The sequence below is a fragment of the Somniosus microcephalus genome, chromosome 13 (assembly GCF_052327205.1).
Source record: "Somniosus microcephalus isolate GS21.2 chromosome 13, FLI_Smic_1.0, whole genome shotgun sequence".
NCBI lineage: Eukaryota > Metazoa > Chordata > Chondrichthyes > Squaliformes > Somniosidae > Somniosus > Somniosus microcephalus.
Window position 1 is genome coordinate 60,372,888 of NC_140999.1, and position 24,712 is coordinate 60,397,599.

General features: G+C 46.4%; 1 protein-coding gene across 3 annotated transcripts in view; it reads right to left on the minus strand.

The window, feature by feature from the left end:
- LOC147108354 (procathepsin L-like) overlaps window positions 1-24,712 on the minus strand; it is a 59,627-nt gene that overhangs the window by 24,550 nt on the left and 10,365 nt on the right. For all 3 annotated transcript variants that reach the window (XM_086004951.1, XM_086004950.1, XM_086004949.1), the window contains exons 2-6: window positions 16,706-16,847; window positions 7,637-7,759; window positions 5,277-5,429; window positions 3,113-3,337; window positions 1,168-1,333 (exon numbers count right to left, since the gene is read on the minus strand). In XM_086004951.1, the coding sequence (XP_085861077.1) occupies window positions 1,168-1,333; window positions 3,113-3,337; window positions 5,277-5,429; window positions 7,637-7,759; window positions 16,706-16,837 (799 nt within the window). In that variant the 5' untranslated portion in view covers window positions 16,838-16,847. The remainder of the gene's footprint in view (window positions 1-1,167; window positions 1,334-3,112; window positions 3,338-5,276; window positions 5,430-7,636; window positions 7,760-16,705; window positions 16,848-24,712) is intronic.

Genomic DNA, 24,712 nt, shown 5'->3' on the forward strand with positions numbered 1-24,712 from the left:
CGCTGCGGCACGTTGCGCTGCGATAATCAGTTTCAGCGCCCTAAGAGGGACGCGGAGCACCTCGAGCCTCGCCCCGTGTCCCTCGAGGGGCACTGAAACTGAATTTCTGGCGATCGGTATCACTCCGATCGCTGCGCTAAATCCTGCGCTCAGGTGACTTTTGCGCCACTTTGGCGCCCCAACCCAATTTCTAGGCCATGGAGCCAAGGCAGGTGGCCTGAGTTAGGATACAGATCAGCCATGATCTCATTGAATGGCAGATCAGGCTCAAGGGGCTGAATGTCCTCTTCCTGTTCCTCTTGCGGTGCAGAGGGGGAAGTTTGGACATCGCAGCTTGTGGCGGACAATTGGAAATCGCGGTGGGGGAGATCAGAAATTGAGGCAGGGGGAGATTGGGGCTTGTGGGGACGATCGGAAATCGGGGCAGGGGAGATCAGTAATTGCGGCAGGGGGCTGAGAGAGCACCTAGGGGCTGGAGAGGGGTGTGGGGGGGAGGGCGGGGAGGTCGGCGAATGGGTGGGGGGAGGCCGAAGGCTTCCTTCAGAGGCCGGGGAGCACTCTTGCTCCTCCGGCCCAGAAGGAGTGCTGGAAAAGGCACTTACCTTGTGGAGCCAGCAGCTCCCACCTCCCTTTCACTGCCGACTTTCCCGACCCCTGGGAAACCGTGTAGAAGCAGTGAATTTTAAATTGGGCTCCCAATTGCACTGTGGAACCAGATTTAAATATGTTAATGAAGTATCCACAGTGGGACACTCGGACGCACCACTATTACGGTGGCGGGCACGTGCATGGTGTGTTGGGGCGAGTTCCCCATATTCAAGTCTTTTACCCTCTTCGACCCTCTTCCGCCCTTAGCGGGGGGTTAATATCAAGGCCTATGATTCGATGAATAATTCTAACACCCTGACCCCATATCCCAGAGTCAGGTCTGAATCAACACAGTGCATTATGGTTAGTCCCATCAGGCACAATAGGCCCAATGGCCTCCTTCTGTGCTGTACGATTCTTTGATTCTGTGACAACATCCTTTCACCCACACTTTCACTTTCACAAGTATTTGGGAGGAAGGCGTACTGAATATATATGCCCAAGGGCACACAGGGAAAAGCTATCCATCCCTATATAGATGCCTACCAGTGGATACTTAAACTGCCAATAGTGAATTACCTGAATGGTAGAACTGAAAGGACTGATGAGTGGCATCGATAGCAACAGATACGGGTCCAATTTTGGCAACAGCTTTAGCTAAAGCAATTTCATCGCCTTGGGTAATAAAAAAGTAATTGGTGCAATTGGTAGCCTTGTACTTGATCTTGTAAGTACAGGGATCGTCCTGTTTTAAAAACAAAACATGTAGTAAATACAATGTCATCATCATCCCGTCAAAGAAATGCCAATGAATTTATTCTGTGAGCATTGTAATTCTTCACAGAAAAGAAGTGCAGCTAAACTCAAAAGGATATCTGAATGGTTCCAGTTCAATAACCTCCCTGGACCAAACTCCTCTTCAGTTCAGTGCTGAAGTCACTGGTGCCAGTCTCACCCCTGCCAGTGCCAGAACACTGGCAGTGCCAGTGCAAAGAGTGAGTTATATCCAGTGTCTGGAACACCAACAGTGCCAGTGCAAAGAGTGAGTTACATCCAGTGTCTGGAACATCGACAGTGACAGTGCAGAGTGAGTTACATCCAGTGTCTGGAACATTGACAGTGCCAGTGCAGAGTGAGTTACATCCAGTGTCTGGAACATTGACAGTGCTAGTGCAGAGTGAGTTACATCCAGTGTCTGGAACATTGACAGTGCCAGTGCAGAGTGAGTTACATCCAGTGTCTGGAACACCAACAGTGCCAGTGCAAAGTGAGTTATATCCAGTGTCTGGAACATTGACAGTGCCAGTGCAGAGTGAGTTACATCCAGTGTCTGGAACATTGACAGTGCCAGTGCAGAGTGAGTTACATCCAGTGTCTGGAACACCAACAGTGCCAGTGCAAAGAGTGAGTTACATCCAGTGTCTGGAACATCGACAGTGCCAGTGCAAAGTGAGTTATATCCAGTGTCTGGAACATTGACAGTGCCAGTGCAGAGTGAGTTACATCCAGTGTCTGGAACACCGACAGTGCCAGTGCAGAGTGAGTTACATCCAGTGTCTGGAACACCGACAGTGCCAGTGCAGAGTGAGTTACATCCAGTGTCTGGAACACCGACAGTGCCAGTGCCGAGTGAGTTACATCCAATGTCTGGAACACTGACAGTGCCAGTGCGGAATGAGTGAGGATCGAGTGTCTGGAACACCGACAGTGCCAGTGCAAAGTCAGTTGGATCCAGACTGTTCTGTAATTCTAAACACCAATCAGTGTAGGAAACAGGTAGGGATCAATAACAATAACTGCTAACAGGCTACACGGATACTATAAGAATCCAGGCTATATGCTGCATCTCCATTTTTGCAGGCTTTTTTTGGAAAACATCCCGGAAGTTCATCTAGTTTATAAGTCACATATGCCCATTTAGAGGATATCAAAATATACAGGAAGGTACATCTTGTCTGTCCAATTTGATTGTAATTCCAGGGCCACAGTTCTGCTAGCTGTTTTTTAAATTGTCAGAAGTCACTGGGCTAGATTGCCAATTTGTGCCTCTGGACTTGTCCCCCCAAAGGCAACAGGGTTGAAATTACCCAAAGCACTTTGGATGTGCCATTCCTATCCAGTTCCAGGTGCCCCTGAGATTCCTCTCCCAGGCCCTGAACAGGGCCTTACATCAGGCGGATAGAGGAGACTTTCACTCTGTCTGTCAGGGCTGGATTCAAACATAGGTGCCAGAGCTGAATGAACAGTGATTGAACCAACTGTACTCTCTAGTCCCCTATCAGAGACTGGGCACTATCAATACATTAGCCTGGGCAGGATTTGTACCCAGGTTACAGGGGTTAAAGGGCAGCATCTGACTTATAGCAACACCCAGACCTGTTTCACTCTTTTGTCTTTTGCTGCAAGTGCTAAGAACTTATTAAAATCTTGAAAGAACAAGTCAGGTCAACTATGTAAAACTGGAAAATCATTGGAAGAATGTCATGATTAATGTAGCAAAGTCAAATAGAAATGAGTTACTGACAGTGCCAGTGTAGGGATATCCAGCCTCGGAGTCAATTCCATGGTTGTCGTGTACATACAAGAAGGCATTTTCCATCCATCCACCGCCACATCCTTCATTCCCCTGTGGTCTCGAACAATCTACCAGGTTCTGCTCACTCAGTGAGATGAGTTTTCCTGTCTTTTTAAAGGTCTGTCCCTCCAACGCTCCAGTTGAACTGAACGCCCAGCACGAGCCACAGCCACCCTGAGAACACACAATCGCAGTCCCAAAAGGAGCTGAACTTTTTGGAAATTCCGTTTTGATTACAAAACCTACACGGTTCAAATGTGGTTTGATTGGTGCTGCTGGGTCCCCGTTACAAACGCTTCTCGTGAGGAGTTGCAGCCAATCAGGTTTCAAAGAAGAAGTGAGCCTCTCCTGCTGGTGGCCATTTCACAAGTGAATAACATCTCGGTTTGAACTCAGAACCTGTGGGTTCCTTGTACCTCATACTCCAAGCTTTCCCGCTAAACAAAAGACATCGGCAACAGTGAGGACGAGGCTTATTCAACCCTTTATGAGTGAGATCTTGTCAGCAAAACCCAACATGTTTATGTCCTGAATTTATACATTAAATGCTGCCGATCAAATCTCTGTTGGTCTACACACAGGACCGTCCTCTCATCCACTGTATTATTTTCCTAATTATGTTGGATCTGATGCTGCAGTGGAACGTCAGCATGTAAAGTTAAAGATGGGGCCTTGCATTTCGTACTGCTCTCAGCAGGGCATTTTCTTGATGAAAAGGTGGCTAAAAGAACATTTTCGCATTAAGCATACTGTGTATTTGTGCTGAGGAAACAACCCATGTACTCTCTCTCTAATTAAATGATCTATGTACTGTCTCTCCAATAAAACAGACCCCTTAACAATCGCTCAGAGATAACGGCTCTGGGCCTGGGATTTCCGGTAGGGGAGGGAGTAACCCAGGTGGCTTGCCTGTGTTGGGACAGGAATTCGGGGTGGAACCTGGCTCTGTCAGGTGTACGCCCCATTTGCTCTCCATCAGATATCCTGGTGGGGCCGGGTGGGTCGTCCGCCAGCCCCACCCCATCCGGCAGAAGTTTGGGGGCAGGTCTCGGGGCGAGGGGGCGTTCCAAGGCTACCACGGCGAAACTGCCCAGCGGTTCCCACACCTGCAGAGAGAAAGCATGGGTTCGGCACCGGGCCTTCCAAGGCCTCAAAACCATTGTGGAGCTGAGGTAATCAATGCTGGGGATTGGATAAGTGGGGAAATCGAATACCTCCTAGTACAGACCCTTGTTTCCCTTCAGGGATAAATAAAAAATATTCTTAGTCCTTTTCAGCACACTAAAAGCCTCAGGCTCCTTCATCAAAACAGCAGGATGTTGTTCCGATTTTCTGCCATCAGTTGGCTGGGACCTCTGTTGCCCCTCTCTGCGGGCACAGGCTGCCCACCAAGTATTAAAATGATCCTGTCCCGGATTTGAAACATGGTCACATCTTACACACTCAGCAGGCAGAATTTGCATCCCTCCATCCTTCCAGGAATTCCGGCTCCTCTGTCTCCAAACCATGCACACAGGAAGGTCCCAGGCTCAGCCCCTGGTCTGTGCTAAGTTAGCTGCTCGCAATCGGGGGCAGTGATAAGGGGGCTACCGCTCAGCACTACACCCCAGGGTCAAGAAAACAGAAATCAGCCACAGTTCCCACTCTTGATCGGGACGCCTAATGGAAGCACGTATGAGGGAATAAGCTCAACTGCGCTATCCCTCCATAGCTGGTTAGCCCGCTGGCACTCACTGTCACGGAGTACACGTAAATAATGACTTGAGTGAGGTATTAAAAGGGGCACTGGCACCGTAACCCATTGAGGGAGCGGACAGCTTTTTGAGAAGAGGGGAGAAAAACACAGTGGGAGTGAAATTGTTTTTGGATGGCAAAGCAAATTGCGCGATGGTAAAACAGTAGACCATTTTACACGCTGCCAGACTGAAGTCACTGGAAACAAAAATCGGGCAGGGTATAAAACAGGCTGCTGATTCGCTATGGCTTGTTTTATACTACAGCCCCAGACTAATTTCACCCTCAGTGACTCTATCCAGATTAACGCTATCCAGCTGCTATTCTGCTTAACACTGGCGCTGCGGTGATAAGGAATCTATAGAACAAAATCTTTTACCTGATTCTTCACCGGAGTAACGTAACCCTTATTGCGCCAGTCAACACTCTTTGGAATCTCTACTGATTCAGGAATCCTTAAAAGCGGCTCGGATGAGTTCCTGGGTTTGAACAGACGGAATCCATTCATCCGCTCATTGAACTCCTCCAAGGTCTGAAAGATGAATAAGAGTTTCAGTACGGAGTGAGCATCAGATCAGCGGAAGGAACTATTCAGAGTAAGATTTCCCAAAATGTATTAAGAACAACCCATTCCCCTACTTGCTGGGAAAAACCACAAAATGTCCCTAGCACTCGACAAAGCAAAAGAAAAAACGTGAAATTACTGTGAAATCGTAGAATCATAAAATGATACACAGCACAGAAGGAGGCCATTCGGCCCATCGTAGGCCTATGCTGGCTCTTTGAATGAGCTATTCAATTAATCCCACTCCCCTGCTCCTCCTCTATAGCCCTGCAAAATTTTCCCCTTCAAGTATTTATCCAATTCCCTTTTGAAAGTTACTATTGACTCTGTTTCCACCACCTTTTCAGGCTGTGCATTCCAGATCATAACTCACTGAACAAATGAAAAATCTCATCGCATTACCTTAAATCAGTGTCCTCTGGTTACCAACCCTTCTGCCACTCCCCCACTGGAAACAGTTTCTCCTTATTTACTCCATCAAAACACTTCACAATTTGAACGCCTCTACTAAATCTCCCCTTAACCTTCTCTGCTCTAAAGAGAACAACCCCTGCTTCTCTCCACATAACTGATGTCCTGCATCCCTGATACCATTCTAGGAAATCTCCTCTGCACCCTCTCTAAGGCCTTGACATCCTTCCTAAAGTGTAACGCCTAGAAATGAACAAAATATTCCAGCTGGGGCCTAACCAGTGTTATGTAAAGGTTTAGCATAACTACCTTGCTTTTGTACTCATGCCTCTGTTTATAAAATCAAGGATATTGTGTGCTTTTTTAACAGTCTTCTCAGCTTGTCCCGCCACCTTCAAAGATTTTGTGTATGTGAACCCCCAGGTCTCTCTGTTCCTGCACCCCCTTTAAGATAATACCATTTAGTTTATATTGCCTCTCCACATTCTTCATTTCACATTTCAGACTAGAAGGAAGTATACAGTGGCGGGGTCAAAGTTTGCAGATGACACTGTGCTAGTCCAAAGCGACCATTTTGCGCTTGGTCCCATCAAATATGGTTCCTGTTCCAAGTCAGATCAACGAATGTTCCTGCCTCTCTAGACCTCACCAGGAGTGCTTGTGTCAATTTGAGAACATCTCAGTCAGAGGAAACAACAAAACCAGGGCAGTTCTCAATCAGTCCAGAGATACAGATACAGCCCCCGATATTTACTGGGCGGGTCTTGTGAGCAGTAGTAGGGGGGAGCAGAGGGAGGAGGAGTTTTGATTGGGAAAGCACACTGTGCAGTTTTAACTCCACAGCATGCGTCTTTTTTTTCCCAGCAGGTTCCCCACCCAAAACCAGCCTGATTGACAGGCTTGGCTCCCTGTCGAGCGGGAAACGCTCCGGAGGAGGCTGCAGCCCAGGAGCAGGTAGGGAGACTGCAGCTGGGTGAGTGAGAGCGTGGGGGGAGGGGGAGGGTCCAGATCTTCTGGGTGGGAGGGGGCGTGGTCGCCAATACCAGGAGGGAAGGGTAATCTCCGATCCCACAGGGGTTCGATCTCCAATCCCGTGCGGGTCTGATCTCCGGTCCCAGAGGGAGGGGGGTCCAATGGCAGGCAGAGAAGGTAAGCTTGGTGGGCCGGGAGGATGCACTCCTGCTCCTCTTGGCTCACAGGGACTGCTGTAAAGTCACTTACATTTTCCAGTAAGCATTCTTCGCCTCCCTTTAGCTGCCAGGTTTCCCAAGGCCTGGGAAACCTGTCCGGCCAGGGTTAAACCTGGAAGATAGGTTAAATCTGAGGCACATAGTCCCGTTATAATATTTCAAAGACCAACCTGCCTCGTGGGAGTGGGTTGGTTGTCCCCCCACCACCCCATCCCGCCTCCATTAAATCCAGAAGTGGGCAGGTTGGAGGCAGTTGGGGTCAGGTTTGAGATTTTTTCAATTGTCACATCTCACGCGACCCAAACCCACCCGTTTCTGGGGGTTAAAATCCCCCCCCCCCAGAGATTTTTATACAACCATGTTGTCACTGGGCTTAGTTGGTACCAATATTCTCAGTAAAAAATTCACTTATGCTAAGCTGCTTTAATATTGAGCAATAAAGTCCTTGCATGATATTCATTAGTTGCTCCCATCACCAGCGGCAGACTTGTTACCATCAGTACTTTACCTTAATATTACACAGCTCAAAATGTTCATTCAAAACTCTTCCCACTTTAATACGTTCTCACTTACCATGTCTCCAAACTGGTTCATCTCAAGATTATAGGTGTGTTTACCCATCGAGTACTCCAGATTGTGATATTCAACAAACCTGAAGTTTTTCTCCCATACCATTCTCCGAGCACTTTCTTCATGCTGAAAAAAAAGTTAGAAAATCAGAGGTGTGAAACATTTTGAAAATAAAGCAGTTTCTTCTCTCGAGACAGTTTTATAATCTTAGAGATAAATGCGAGTCAGTCACTTCTGCAGATATTCTCAGTGAAAACTGTTAAGTCTGTGGGTTGTATTGTAAATAATACACAGACTCCACGATTAACAAAATAAAACAGGTCTTTACTATTCAGAGGTTCGGGCGATTCTGCCCTAGTTAACGTATCACAACCCTTATATACTGGTGTGGTCACTATCGGTATTACAGTATACATGAGCCAACAAATAGTGCCACCCTAAAGTAGTGCTCTTAAAGGCGAACGGTTACATTCTATAGTTCCCTTAAAGGTAAACGGTTACATACACAACACTCCTCCCTTTTTAGCTTATTACTTACAGAATCCCCTTTAAACATACAATCTTCAACTTCATATAAACAGTTTACAGATATACTCTCGATGGAGTCAACATCATATAACAATTTACAGATATACTCTCGATGGAGTCAACGTCATATAACTTCATGTTTAACATAACATAATAACATATATAACTTCATGTCAAAACAGATCACAGATTCAGTCTCTGTGGAAAACAGTTCACATTGCTGAAGTGACTCATTCAATAGTCCTTACAGATCACAGATTCAGTCTCTGCGGAAAACAGTCCACATTGCTGAAGTGACTCATTCAATAGTCCTTCCATGGATTTAACAGTTTGAACTTCCGAACTGATTTGGCTCCGTTCGGAGGGACCACGTGTGTGATCTGGTAGAGGTGATAATGGTTCAGATGGGTCATCTTCTGTTTCGACTTTTCCTTTTCTGCTTCTTGGAGACTCTCTGGGCTCCACTGTCAGCTGCCAGCTGCCTGCGCAGTTCCTCCTTCTCTGCCTCCTGTTTCCGTCGTAGAGCCAGCTTCACCCGATGTTCCGTAGACTTTTGGTGCTCCTCCATGATTTCTGCACTTTGGGAGTCGAAGTTACAAGCTGGGCAGGACAGGACATCGCAATATTCGGTGTAGTCCACCAGGTCATGGTAATATTCGGTGTCGTCTTGAGCTAGGCCAGCGAGAGGGTCGTCTATTTCCTCCATACCCAGCTGGACGTTAGCCAGCTCTTGTTCCAAATCCAGACATCTTTCCTGAAGAGACTTCTTCATGTGTACCTCTTCATCCAGCTTTTTCTGGGCTTTCAGCAAGTCGTTTACTAATGACCTCATTTGTGATTTTAATACTTCAACTTCCTTTGGAGATTGATTGATCGGACTATTCAATCCCTCTACCGGAGCAGCTGTTTCAGCGGTCTGTTGTTCTACATTGACGTGAGTCAGCGTACTTTTGGTATCCAAGGGTTGCTCTGCTGCCATCTTCTCAGTCTGTGTTGCAACCTCAGCTATTTCCATAACTTTTGAGAGCTCCAAACCCCTCTCCTCTTCCACCACTAATGTTTCATCTATGGATGGAATCTTTACCGATGAGGCAGCCTTGGCCTGGAGCTCATCAAACATTTCCTGCAGCCTTTGGACTTCTTGCTCATGTTCAACCTTTAGTTGTTCATATGCTTCTACTGAAACTAGCTTTTCGGGGGTTGCCGAGTTAATCCCCTCCAGAATTGTAGCCTGGGCCTGTCCATACTGTTCTTTCAACTTCTCACACTCTGCTTGTAAGGAGTCGTAAAGAAGGACTGGAATAAAATCCTGGCTTCCTGAAGATTCCTCTGCAATTGTTTTTTTTGCAATTTCCTGTTGGAGTTCAGCCAAGGCTGCTATGCTATCTGCCTCTCGAAGTCTCACTGCCATCAATTCTTCTTTATTCTTGCAGTCTATCTCAGCCATTTCCCGTTTACTCTCATTTAACTGAGTGAGTAGCCCCTTATTCTGGGCTGAGAGATATTGCACCTTCTCATGTAGACCATAGCGCTCCTTCTCTGCTCGACATAGCTGATTTCTGCTGATTTGGTTCTGTGTTTCAAGTTCCAACATCCTTTGCTTAGCTTCTTTCAGTTTCGCCTCAATAATCCCCTCTCGCAACATGTCCACATTATTCACATCAGGTAAAGAAGCGTTTCTCTTTTCCATGTCCAAGATTTGTTTCTGCATCTCCTTAAGAGCACACTGCGATTCAACTTCTCTTAACCTTGCCTGCACTAGCTCCGTCTCTAATTGCAGAACAAAATCCTCAGTGTAGTGTGGTTTGCCCTTCTGCTGTATCTCTAGATCATGCAAATATTCTAACTCCTGAACATCATAAGGGAGATGTGATCGGTAATTGGTCACGATGGCTCTATGGTCGCTCTCTGCTTGAGCCAGTAGGTTCTGTTGTCTTTCCAGCCTCTCCCATTCGGTGTCATAGAACTTTTTCATTGTTTTCATCTCTTGTACGAGGCGGTAACTTACTTGTTCTAATTGTTGTTGTACTTTGAAATAACGTTGAGTTCGAGCCCGGTGTTCCTCCGTAATGCATATGGCTGTAACTTGAACAGACTCAGAATTCTCTGTCTTTATGCACGCCATCGATTTTCCAACCTTAGTCCGTGAGTTCATGTTAACCTTGTTTTTCATACGTAAGCTGGACTTATCGTCTTCCGGCTCGGAGTCTGAGCTGCTTGTCTGCACCGAGTCCTCACTCGTCATTGCTTGTAGGTAGTGCCATTCCATGTCTATTTTCTGCATCCACTCCCGCCCTAGGAGTGGTGGTCCTCCCTCAAGGTAATACGTACAGATACATTCGTGGGTGTTCTTTGCCCCTATCTCTCACTTTGACTCGTATTTTTCCCATGGGGTATACGTTATGCCCCGTGTATGTCTGTAATACGAATTTGGTATTTCTTAAGGGTATGTGAGAGAACAGCCGGTGATAGTCCTTTTGGTTGATGACGGATACAGCTGATCCCGTGTCCAGCTCCATTCGTACCTGGACTCCCGCTATTTTTAGTGTGACCCAGATCATCTGTAGATCAGTTACTTTACCCACATTGTGGATTCTCAGACTATCCAGCTCCTGGCTGTTTGGGTCTGAGTCTGAATTTTGTTCATCTGAACTCTTTTCAGCCACCTGATGTACCTTGTTGTACTTTCCTTGTGGTGGTGGCTTCCTTTGCTTGTTGGTCTTCTTTCCGGACCTGCATACCTTCGCGATGTGACCCAGTTTGCCACATTTCCTGCACTCCTGGTTCTTAAACCAGCACTGATTCTGGTCGTGTGTTGTCTTTCCACAACGGTAGCATTTGGAAGTGCTTGCAGTAATTTGGTCCACCCCGAGTGCCGCCGCCTTTTGCTGCATTTCCGCCGTTCCTTTCGCTGCGGCTTCGTGCGATGAAGCTATGAGGACAGCCCTGTCCAGTGTGAGGTCGTTTTCTTCCAGAAGTCGCTTCTGCGTTCCTTCTTTGGCCAAGCCGCATACGAACTTGTCCCGCAGCGCCTCGGTCAAATTCCCTCCAAACTGGCAGTATTTCGCTAGCTTACGCAGTTCGACTAAGTATTCCGCATTGCTTTCATCTTGCCTCTGGGTTCTGGCGTAAAATTTAAATCGTTCAGCCAGCATCAACGGTGTGGGGTTCAAGTGATCCTTCAACACTGTTACGATCTCTTCGAAGGTCTGGTCCACTGGTTTAACTGGTGCTATTAGATGTTTCAAAAGCCCGTATGTTTTTGCTCCCATCGAATTTAACAAAGTTATTGCCTTGTCGTCATCCTCAATTTCGTTGGCTATGCAATATATTTCTATGCGTTCCACATACGTGGCCCAATCTTCTATTTCAGCATTAAAATCATTAATATTTCCTCGCTTAGGCATCTTCTTCTCTTTTCGAGAACAGTACAAGTATTTCTTTACTTATTATTAATTTTCTTCTCTTCTTGAGAACACCACAAGTATTGCTTTACTTATTCTTATTTTTCCTCTCTTCTTGAGAACAACACAAGTATTGCTTTACTTATTCTTATTTTTCCTCTCTTCTTGTGAACACCCCAGCCTTTCTGAAAATTCTAATTAATTTTCTAAGATGGCGGTTTCCCGCTTCTGTCTTCTTCCCCAGCGGTTTTCCCGCGAAAAATAGCGGCTTTCCCGCGCTTCTCGCTCTCCCCGCCCACTTTAATGGCGGTTTTCCCGCGCTTGGCGGTCTTCACCCGTCCCCCGACGCTGTCTTTCAGCCCGAGTGCGGCCCTTATCAGCGGATGCGATCGATGGCCCGGCTGCGCCTCGCACTTGAAAGCGGCCCGGCCCTTATCAGTGCTTGCGATCGATGGCCCGGCTGCGCCTCGCACTCCAAAGCCCTTATCTCCCGATCGCGATCGATGGCCCGCGCTGTGCACCGCGGCTCTCGCGCCTTCAATTTCTGCAGCCGCTGCCCTTTCAGCCCGAGTGCGGCCCTTATCGGTGGTTGCGATCGATGGCCCGGCTGCGCCCCTCACTTCAAAGCGGCCCGGCCCTTATCTGCCGATCGCGAGCGCCTGTACCTCTGTCTTCCCAGCCCTGTTTCTTCTGCACTCCAGTTTTCAGTCGCTGATGGAGGCTGCAGGGTCCTAATGCCTGTCGCTTCCAGTGGGGTGGTGAGGATTGAAGCCTCTCTTCAACGTCCTGTCTTTGGACGAAGCCGCCGTGGAATAACTGCCGCAGGGTTCGAATCCGACTCGTCGCCAGTGTTAAGTCTGTGGGTTGTATTGTAAATAATACACAGACTCCACGATTAACAAAATAAAACAGGTCTTTACTATTCAGAGGTTCGGGCGATTCTGCCCTAGTTAACGTATCACAACCCTTATATACTGGTGTGGTCACTATCGGTATTACAGTATACATGAGCCAACAAATAGTGCCACCCTAAAGTAGTGCTCTTAAAGGCGAACGGTTACATTCTATAGTTCCCTTAAAGGTAAACGGTTACATACACAACAAAAACCATTACATCCCCATGATTGATATCTTTCTTTTAAATATTCCTGCTCCTGGATCAAGGAAAGGTTTAATATTGAGCAATACTCTCCTTCTTTGATGTTCAGCAATGGCTGATTTGCAACAACCAGTTCTTTACCCTAACATTACACAGCTTAAAATGTTTTATCAAAGAGGGAATTAAGATTTCCATGTACTCCCACAATGCTTCAATTATTAAACATATATTGGAACTGGACATACAAAACAAGAAGCCACCAAGTTCATCAATCCTATGAGGAGAGATTGAGTAGACTAGGCCTATATTCTCTGAAGTTTAGAAGAATGAGAGGTGATCTCATTGAAACATATAAAATGCTTAAAGGTCTTGACAGGGTAGATGCTGGGATGATGTTTCCCCTGGCTGGGGAGTCTAGAACTAGGGGGCATAGTCTCAGAATAAGGGGTCGTCTTTTAGAACATAAGAAATAGGAGCAGGAGTAGGCCATTTGGCCCTTCGAGCCTGCTCCGCCATTCAATAAGATCATGGCTGATCTTCTACCTCATCACTACTTTCCTGCACTATCCCCATCTCCCTTGATTTCTTTAATGTTCAAAAATCTATCGATCTCTGTCTTGAATATACTCAATGACTGAGCCTCCACAGCCCTCTGGGGTAGAGAATTCCAAAGATTCACCACCCTCTGAGTGAAGAAACTTCTCCTCATCTCAGTCCTAAATAGTCAATCCCTTATTCTGAGACAGTGACCCCTGGTTCTAGACTCCCCAGCCAGGGGAAACATCCTCCCTGCATCTACCCTGTCAAGCCCTGTAAGAATTTTGTATGTTTCAATTAGATCACCTCTCATTCTTCTAAACTCTAGGGAATATAGGCCTAGTCTACTCAATCTCTGCTCATAGGACAATCCCTCCATCCCAGGAATCAGTCTGGTGAACCTTCATTGCACTCCCTCTATGGGAAGTACAGTATATCCTTCCTTAGGTAAGGAGACCAAAACTGTACACAATACTCCAGGGGTGGTATCACCAGGGCCCTATATAATTGCAGTAAGACATCTTTACTCTTGTACTCAAATCCTCTTGTAATAAAGGCCAACATACCATTTGCTTTCCTAATTGCTTGCTGTACCTGCATGTTAACTTTCAGTGATTCGTGTACAAGGACACCCAGGTCCCTCTGAACACCAACATTTCCCAATCTCTCACCATTTAAAAAATACTCTGCTTTTCTATTTTTCCTACCAAAATGGATAACTTCACATTTCTCCACATTATATTCCATTTGCCATGTTCTTGCCCACTCACTTAGCCTGCCTATATCCCCTTGAAGCCGGCTTGCATCCTCCTCACAACTTACATTCCCACCCAGCTTTGTATCATCAGCAAACATTACATTTGGTCCCCTCATCCAAATCATTGATATAGATTGTGAATAGCTGAGGTTCAAGCACTGATCCTTGCAGTACCCCACTAGTTACAGCCTGCCAACCTGAAAATGACCCGTTTATTCCTACTCTCTGTTTTCTGTCCGTCAACCAATCCTCAATCCATGCTAGTATATTTCCCCCAATCCCATGAGCCCTAAATTTGTTTAATAACCTCTTGTGTGGCACCTTATCGAATGCCTTCTGAAAATCCAAATACACCACATCCACTGGTTCCCCCTTATCTATTCTGCTAGTTACCATAGTTAGGACTGAGATGAGGAGAAATTTCTTCACTCAAAGGGTGGTGAATCTTTGGAATTCTCTACCCGTGAGAACTGTGGATGCTCAGTCGGTGAGTATATTCAAGACAGAGATCGATAGATTTTTGGATACTAAAGGAAGCAAGGGATATGGGGATAGTGCAGGGCTTGAGGTAGCAGAACAGCCATGATCTTATTGAATGGCGGAGCAGGTTCGAAGTGCCAAATAGTCTACTCCTGTTCCTAGTTCTTATGTGCTGATCTGTGCTGAGTTACCGCGATGACAATGACGATGTCCAGGCTCACACGTGGAGGATGGTCACTTGCCAAAGTACCGGATGGCGGCTGCTGTCTGCGGAACTGTGCCCGAGCCACAGTCCGTGCCTTCCACAGGTAGGGGAAGGTTTTCTATGTATTTTGTCCATTGTCGTCTTTTTTTATATTTGTTGTTGGGATGTGGGCAACACCAGCAAGGAACTATTTATTACCCATCCCTCGTTACCCTGAGGGCATTAAGAGTCAACCACCTAATGTGGGACTGGAGTCACATGTAGGCCAGGCCGGATAAATGTGGCAGCTCATTGCCCTGAAGGGCATTAGTGAACCAGTTGGATTTTTTTTTACAATAAAATGGTCAGTTTCTGGTGCCAACACACAAATTCCCACATTTAGTGAATTAAATTTCCCAACTTGTTGTGGTGGGATTTGAACTCATGACCTCTGGATTTCCCATCTAGTACTATAACCTCTGGGCTACCATAACTATCATGGATCGGCTGAAAGTGATGAACTATTATGTTGGATTGTACCTACCCAGTATTTAGTTCCCCATTGGTCACCACCAACCTAGGGCATTAGAACCGTGTTCTGGCTGGGGTTGTGTGGTTGGGGGGTGGTGAAGCTTCCTGGCAGCAGGTCCCAGAATGGCATCGGCAGAGATGTGGGGGCTGGTTGCCTGCATCAGTGGCCAGGGCGTGGTGAGGGGCAGGGGGAGAAGAGTGGGTCCAAACGGTGGGGGAAAACCTATTTTAAAACTGAGGATAAATGTTGTTGAGGGATTATTGGGCTGTTCATTCTTTACCATAATGTTAGTCATGGTATATAGGATGGAAGAGATTGCAATATTTTACAGAACTGAATCTGATACAAGAACTCTTTCTTCCCCTACAGGTGTATCCTGTTCAACAGTTTCCTGCCTGAACTCATCAGAGCAACTCTGTTGCTGTTCACTGTGCTGAGAACAGTCAGGCAGCAAGTGGGGTTTGCACAGCAGTTCCAGATTTGCAGGGTTTGCCCTGACCTGTCAGTGCTCCAACAGCCTGTGCTACAACGTGACGGCGTTAATAACCCAAGTTAACCAGTGGAATATGTCCCTCGACCTCTCTTAAACCATCAAAACGCAAACCTCTCCTGACATTTCAATGCTGTCTCGGTTCTCTGTGCACCAACCAGAGGAGCCTCACAACCAATGGGCCGTAGGGAGTGGGGGGAGGGGGGGGTCTTGCCAAACTTTGAATATCGTCCTACTAGATGGACTGGGAAGGTTTTTCGTAAACAAATCAACTGCTTTAGGACCTGCTGCAACTTTCTGCTGTACATCAAAACCCTGTAATCACAAGGAGGACTGTGGGCCGCTGCAGATTTTATATATTTTAGTGCTTTATTCAGTGCCAGACATAATATTAAAAATTATTTTAAATCTGGTCAATCCAGACTCAGTATGCTTTATTCTTTAATTATTACTCTATTTCATAGAAGTTAGGTGTCAGCTGTGGCTCAGAGGTAGCACTATCACCAACCAGGGGAGCCTCGCAACCAATGGGCCGTGGTGAGTGGGGGAGGTAGCGGGGGGATTGGCGATCATGGGTACAAGTCCCATTCCAAGACATGCTCACATAATCCAGGTTGACAATCCCTGTGCAGTGTTGAGGGAGCACTGCACTGTCGGAGGTGCCGTCTTTCGGATGAGACGTTAAACCGAGGCCCTGGCTGCTCTCTCAGGTAGACGTAAAAGATCGCATGGCACTATTCAAAGAAGAGCAGGGGAGTTCTCCTGGTGGTCTGGCCAATATTTATCCCTCAACCAACACCTGAAACATAAAATCTGGTCATTGCTGTTTGTGGGACCTTGCTGTGCGCAAATTGGCTGCCGCGTTGCCCTACATTACAGCAGTTACTACAGGTCAAAGTTACTTCATTGGTCGTGAAGCGCTTTGGGATGTTCTGAGCTTGTGAAAAGTGCTATATAAACGCAAGCTCTTTTTATCTTTCTTTTAAATTAACTGAAAATCTACGGAGGGGAGCTGGTGTGCCTTGAACCATCTCAGTCAGTTTGCTGTTCTGTACTCTCACCTCTGTGTACTGTTTCTGGTGAAACACCTTCCACTTCTCCCAGCCTTCAGTCAGCACTGGATCAAACAGTGACGAGACAGTGACAGCCAGAACCACGATCACAAAACTCCCCAGAAACAGGAAGGCCTTCATGATGGCTTATCTGAAAGATAAAAACACAACAGAGATGTCTTCTTTTGTTCTTTCAAGGTTCCTCATTCCATGAATTCCAGCAGAGAAGAAAAGCCGCTGATCTCTTGCAGGCCATCACTGTGTTGCTAAGCAAACAGTTGCTAAGTCGTACACTAGGGTTCATGGTTCACCATGGTCTAGTCAACCTCTGGTGTTCCATTCCTGTTGGGAATTTCTGACCATTTTCTCCAAGCTATCCGACAATGGCCTGGGTGGGATTAGGAATGTGCTGTAAGGGGACTATTGGTCACATACCACTGCACGCAGGTGCCACCCAATCAGGTAGCAGTCAGAGATTTCAATTGCCTCTTAGTCAACTAAAGCTCATCAACTATGTCCTTTTTACACATAGTTATTATTTGCTGGTTTGTCCTATTTTGAACTGTGTTGGCCTAGAGGTTTGGAATGGGCTGTCTCTGTTAAATCAGGACACCAAGATCTATTGGCATCAGCAACTTGAGATCAACATTCCCGCTAAGCTGCACATCCGCGCAGCGGTCTGGAGGTCCTGCGCAGGTCGCTCAGGACTTTTCAATGTAAATAACCGCGCATGCGTGAAAAATTGAATGGGCTGCGCAGTCAGTTAAAGGGCCCGCGCACCCAAAAAAACTACAGGGAACATTGCTTGAGATATATGGAAATAAATGGGAACATGGGTTTTACACTTTGCCTCCATGAAGTCCAACTATGTGGCCCACAGAGGAAAAAGCTTGGACACCCCAGAAATAGCCACATCTCGCCAATCAGAAAAACATTCATTTACCCCTACTCTTTGCTTTCTGTCCTCTAATAACCCATCTATCCATGCGGCTATCAAAGCCCAATATCTACAATATCCATCATTTTCCCTTTATCTTTAAACTAAAACAATTTGATTAAATTAGTCAAGCACAATCTGCCCTTTACAAACCCATGCTGGCTATTCCCTATTAGTTTATGCTTTTCTAAGTATTCACTGATTTCATCCCATATTACAGGCTATAAGGTCCTGAAAATCCATAGATATTTCTGCAGACTCAGTGGTTTAATGTCTCATCTGAAGGATGGCACTTCCAACAATGAAGCACCAAGTCTTGGTGTGGGGCTCGAACCCACAACCTTCTGTTCCAGAGACCAGGGCTATATACTAAGCCAAGCTAGCACAGTACAAAAAAGTACTTTGGAACAGCTGAAAAGTCATGTGCCCTTTTCATCATAACCGAGCCGCCAAACTTGCCAGCTCTACCTGGGGAGCAAATGCCACCACTTGACGCTCATCCGCTCTCGCACTCTGCTATTCGCTTGCGGAATATTGCTCTCCTGTTTGGGTTCAGTTACGGCACACTAATCTGGTGGATACTCCACTGCACGCTACTATGTGTCTTGTGTCAGGCACATTTGGCCCTACTCTCCTCCTGTGGTTATCAGTCCTCTGTGACACAACTCCTCCACATCTTGGTTGTTCAGATGCAGTAACAAAATTGGTGAATAGACTCCACGACAAAATGATGTTCCCAATTCACTGATTAGTTCTAGCCACTCAGCGCAGCTCTCTCTGAGACACCCAATATGATCATAATTTCCTGATTCCTTTGACTTTTCCTTACCAACTCGATGGTGGGAAGTGTGGACAGCAGATGCTCCAATAAATCACCATTTCATCTCCGACCTTACAGACCGTCAGCCAGGATTCAACTGGCCAAGTCGTAGTTGAGTGCTTCTCAACTTCTTCCATACTGGACAAGACAGAGCGCCCCATATCTTCACCTATGGGCGCCTTCATGATGAGGACAAATGTCCTTGCGAACAAATACAAACCATGTCCCACATCGCTGAATCATGCCCACTAACTAAACTATCTAGTGGTCTACTCACTTTGCACGTCGGTGATAACAGTGCTCTAAAATGGCTGGGATTATACGCCGAGTTTGCATACGCTAAATAAATCACAACATCACACGCAAGCTATTTGATAATGGGCCTGATCTTACTGGAAAAATAATGGCATGTTAACAACTCCCACCATTATTAATGTGCAAATCAACCAGTAAGCTCAGCGGATTAAAAGATGCGCTGTGAGTTGCAAATCTCCAGAATTTGCTGGTCAATTAACACCGCTCCGCTGTTTGCTTCGCACAAACGGCAGCTCACCCTCAGCCTCCCTGTTATTTTTAAGAACTTGCTAGATTTGCACATTAATTGCCTATTAAACTTGCCGCAGAAAATTAGGGCTGGAACTTAACAGCGCAAGTTCCTTTATAACAATGCGGTAATTGTTAATGACTGCCAATCAACCTCTCTGGCCCAAAAAAGGAACAATGTTAAACTGTTCAATCTCATTCCTGCATATAGCAAATATAGCTGTTAGAGATTTTAAAAATGTCAAATGTTCATTTAAAAAAAAAAATTCTTGCTTTTCCTTTCTGTCTCTTTTTTCTCTCTCTTAATCCAATCTTTCTTTCCTTCTCCTTATTTCTCTTTCTGTACCTGATTTGAACCTAATTCACCCACTCTTATTCACCCTCCTTCTCCGCCACTCCTGTTTCTTTCCCAATCTTTAATTCTCAATGATTAAGGAAATACATTGTTGGTTCCACTGTTCACTAAGGTCCCCAATGGTCCATTGCCCTCACTGCGCTGTTTTAAGATCGCACTTCCAGCAAGTGAAGGCGCAAAAATTTTTCGAGCTGAAGGGTGCAGAAAAAAGTCTAACTAATAATGGTGTACACCGTGAGATACCCCGCTCCAGCAAGATGTATGTTTGACAACACTCAGATTCATCAAAAGGCTTGGCAAACATTCACAGCCCTGAAGATGCGGGTTTGGAGGCGGGACTGCTGGGAAAATGGGAAAATTGGGAACGGGTCCCAACCCCGCATTATACTCCATCTGCCACCTTATTGCCCACTTAACCTGTCTATATCCCTTTGCAGGCTCTTTGTGTCCTCCTCACAGCTTACTTTCCCACCTAGCTTCGTATCATCAGCAAACTTGGATCCATTGTACTTGGTCCCTTCATCGAATTCATTAATATAGATTATAAATAGCTGAGGCCCAAGCACTGATCCTTGCGGCACCCCACTAGTTACAGCCTGCCAACCGGAAATTGGCCCATTTATCCTTACTCTTTGTTTTCTGTCCGTTAACTAATCCTTTATCCATGCTAATATATTATCCCCAACTCCATGAGCCCTTATCTTGTGTAGCAATCTTTGATGTGGCACCTTAACGAATGCCTTTTGGAAATCCAAATATACTACATCCACTGGTCCCCCTTTATCTACCCTGCTAGTTGTAAAAACTGTAATAACATTTGTTAAACACAATTTCCCTTTCATAAAACCATGTTGACTAATCATATTATGATTTTTTTAAGTGCCCTGTTACCACTTCCTTGATAATGGATTCCAGCAGTTTCCCGACGACTGATGTCAGGCTAACTGGCCTGTAGATCCCCGTTTTCTCTCTCTCTTCCTTCTTGAATACTGGGGTTACATTTGCTAACTTCCAATCCGCTGGGACCGTTCTAGAATCTAGGAAATTTTGCAAGATCACAACCAATGCATCCACTATCTCTGCAGCCACCTCTTTGAGAACCCTAGGATGTAGACCATCAGGTCCATGGTATTTGTCAGCTTTTAGTCCCATTAGTTTCTTGAAAAGGAAAAATTTGCTGGGCTATGGGGAAAGAGCAGGAGAGTGGGACTAATTGTATAGCACTTTTGGAGAGCCAGCACAGGCACGATGGGCCGAATGGCCTCCTTCTGTGCTGTATCATTCTATGATTCTCTGTGATTGTGTGAAATGCTCCCCCATTCCAGGGAAATGCCTTGCATGCCGTAGTGAATTTGGCGATAAAATTATGGAAGTCCTTATTATTGTGACATGTTGCTAAATATCTCAAGATTCTGCAGCTTTCAGCCCGCTATCCCACCGTAGTTAAAGGGATAAAATCTTCAGAAAAATATGTGGAATGAACAATCTTTCCCAAAAACTGTAGCCCTTTAAATGAATAAACACATTTAGCACGAACATCTGACTCAGCTAAGTTGAAGTAACGTTGATTGGAAACACATTTCCTCAGAGAATGGAAAGGAAGTAGCACGAGTTTCATCTCCGTCAGCACCTCAAAGTTGTTTTAGTCTCTGGATCTCGTGTTCAGACTTTTGAAGGAAGTTAGTTCTGGTTTTACTCTAACTTCTTGTTCCCAAATATTGGTCATATTTTAGTTTCAGATTTGGAAACATTTGAGTCCAAAATTTAGTCTCGCATTTCCATTTTCTCCATCTAGGCTTTTCAGGATTTTTTTCTTGTCAAAATTTATATTTCAAAGTATGTCACAATTCCTGTTTACTTCTTACAATATAATGGGGCTGATTTTCAGTGTGCCGTGAGGCGGGCTTTTAGGCGTGGGGGGGCTAAAATCCCGAATTCGGGGGTCCCAACACCATCCCGCCCAAAACCCGCCTCCACGTAAGTTTCAAAGGAGGCGGGTACCCACCCCGCACTGGAACCCGCCGACCCGAGGCGGGAAAGGATTAGTGCCAATTAACTGCCTGTTAATAAGTAGTTAACAGGCAGTTTTTAGCCTAATCCCTATTTTGAAGGGTGTCGTGTGGGATTCCCGACGGCTCCAAACTACGCCAGGTTAGAGGAGTCAGGCCGTCGGGTTGAAGGACTTGGAGGGGTCGAGATGTCAGTGTTCAGGTGAGTGATGGGTGAATGAGTGCAAAGGTAAGTGTGTTTGGTGTGTCTAAAGTGTGTAAAGAAGTTTAAATTACCTGTATTTACCTTTACAGCCTTCCTTCCTCTAGGCTTCGGGAGTCCATCATTCAGCTGGCACAGAAAGCAGAATGGCCACGAGCTGTCAAAAGTGACAACCTGCAGCTTTCATTGCCGGCGAGATTTCTAACTGAGTCTGCGTAGAAGGACTCATGTTAGAAGTAAGACTGTCAGTGTTTGACAGCTTCAAACAGCTGTGAAACACTGATATTTCATCTGTCAACACGTCTTGGCAGATGAAATTTCAGTCTGTTACGTCACCTGTTGCCGGGTGGCCCTTAATTGGCCTGCTGAGCCCGCTGGGTGAGCTCAACAAGGTCAATCAAGTGAAAATCGCGTGGATTGGCCACATCTCGATGGAGGCGGGACTAAAACCCGAAAGTTGTAGTTCCGCCTCCTTCCCGACTTCTGAATGAAAATCCAGCCCAATGACTTTTCACAATACACAGCAAGTTATTAAAATAATGAATAAAACCAAACCTAATTCAATTCACCGACTCCCATCCCCACCACTGAAGCCCAGCTTCAGGGAGGTGAGGCTCAGTCCTCAGAGAGAAGCACCAAAGCTGCCTGACTCCCGGAACAAAACACATTGTACAACAGCACACATCACAGGCCAACGTTTTGTGTTTCTCTCTCTCTCCCCCCAAGTATTTCGCTCTCTCCCCCCAGTTTGTGTTTCTCTCTCTCCCTAGTTTGTGTTTCTCGCTCTCTCCCCCAGTATGTGTGTCTCTCTCTCTCTTGCCAGTGTGTGTGTGTCTCTCTCTCCCGTTTGTGTTTCTCTCGCTCTCTCATTCCCTAGTTTGTGTTTCTCGCTCTCTCCCCGCAGTATGTGTCTCTCTCTCTCGCCAGTGTGTGTGTGTCTCTCTCTCCCGTTTGTGTTTCTCTCTCTCTCTCTCTCTCTCACTCCCAGTTTGTGTTTAACTTTCTCTTTCTCCCAGTTTGTGTTTCTCTCTCTCCCCCAGTAAGAAGGGAAACCGAGGGCGGGGAAGAGGGCCAACCAAAGGTGGGGGAGCTATTTGCAGAGGAGAAACCAGAGGAGGGAGGAACTTTGATTCCACAGTAACTGATGGTAACTCACTGAAATTGCAGTGATAACTAATAGTAATAGAGGGGATGGGGGAGGGGACGAGCATATCAGATTCCCCTTGCCGTGTCAGCCGTGGCTCAGTGGGTAGCACTCTTGCCTCTGAGTTGGAAGGTTCAAGAGTGGGTTCAAGTCCCACTCCAGGGACGTAAGCAAGAAAATCTAGCTGACACTCCAGGGCACTACTGAGGGAGCGCTGTATTGTCGGAGGTGCCGTCTTTCAGATGAGATGTTAAAACCGAGGTCCCGTGTACTCTCTCAGGTAGATCCCATGGTACTATTTCGAAGACACGCAGGTGTCTTGGCCAATAGTTATCCCTCAATCAACATAACAAAAACAGATTATCTGGCCATTATCACATTGGTATTTGTGGGAGCTTGCTGTGCGCAAATTGGCTGCTGCGTTTCCTACATTACAACAGTGACTACACTTCAAAAGTACTTCATTGGCTGTAAAGCACCTTGGGAAGTCCTGAGGTCGTGAAACGTGCTATATAAATGTAAGTCTTTCTTTCATAACCAACAGTAATACAATAACTCATCGATAGTCTATATGTAACTGCTATTAGGTGTAATGCCCTGATATCCTACCTGTAACTAGTAGTAATTCTATAACCCTCTGATATTCCACCTGAAACCAAAGCCCAAATCCCCTGCACTGCACAGGGTGTGGTCAGGCTCCCCTGTTGATACCATTTTTAACAGGATCGATCTCTCTCACTATCTCCTTGCATTCTGGTTTGAACTCAGTTACTGTGTGAAGGTGATGACTCTGAACTGGGAGCCTCAGTCAGAGCTGATCTGTATTTGGACTTCACACGTCAAAACTGGCCAGTACAGACCGACCTGAACCAAACTGAGAGATCGCACAAAGGACAGCGGGCTCAGTGTTTGAGCACTTCTAACAGGGCACATCGCCCTAAACTCAGCTCAGCACTAACATTTCTAAACCACTCACTGGGCTCGAACTCGATAAAGGAGAGTTTTCATTCGGCCCCCAGGGCTAGCACTTTCTCCTGTAACCCCACTCCCACCAGATCCTTTTATATTCCTCCTTTTCAAATATTTAGCCCCTTCCCTTTGAAATGAAGTTTTAGTCTCTACCTCAATAGTCACATGGGGTGAAGGATCGCACGGTCTAATAGCCCTCAGTTCAAGAAGCTTCCTCCTCCCTTCCCCCTTGGTTCTTCCAGTGAGAATCCTCAGTCTCTGTACTCCTGTTCCCCATTCGCCTACCAGCAGAAACAATCTTTCACTGTTTACCCACAGTAAGGTCCCCAGGTTTCACTCATCCTTTACTGGCTGTTCCTCTCAGCGTAGCTCCCACTCCTCAGCTTGCTGCTGCTGCTCCCGGCTCTGGAAAATGCTGGACCCCACGCCCATACCCCTGCCCCATTGTCGCCCCCTCCCCGTTTGAGCCCCAATACCCCGACCCCCATTCCCCAGTCCGCTTCACTCCTACAACCTCTCATCCCCTAATCCACCATCCATAGTCTTTCTCGCTTCCCGAAGATCCATTCCCCAGTCTCAATTTCTTTCCCTAAGCCCCCATTCCCCACTTTCGCTCTTTCCCCCCCCCCACCAATTGCTGACATCGCCCCGATTCCTGAGTCCTTCCTCCCCACACCGATTCCAGTCTCCCGGCCCCCTCCCGACTGCACACCAGCCGGTCTCAGCTCTCTACAGAGTTGGTTGAATGATGTTACTGAGCCAAAGGATTCTCTGGGCAGCAGTCGGTGATGTCACGCACTACGGTGGGAAATTTAAAGCGCTGATATCCCGGGCAGCTACAGGCAGCATTCGGTGGAGAAGTCGCCGGTTTCGGGAGACTCCCGGCGAAAGGGTTGGAAACCCTATGTGGAACTAGAGACTAGTGTCAGCCGTGGCTCAGCTAGTAGCACCCTCACCTCAATAAGGGTGTGGGTTCAAGTCCCACGCCAGAGACTTGAGCTCAAAAATCCAGGCTAACACTCCAGTACAAAACTGAG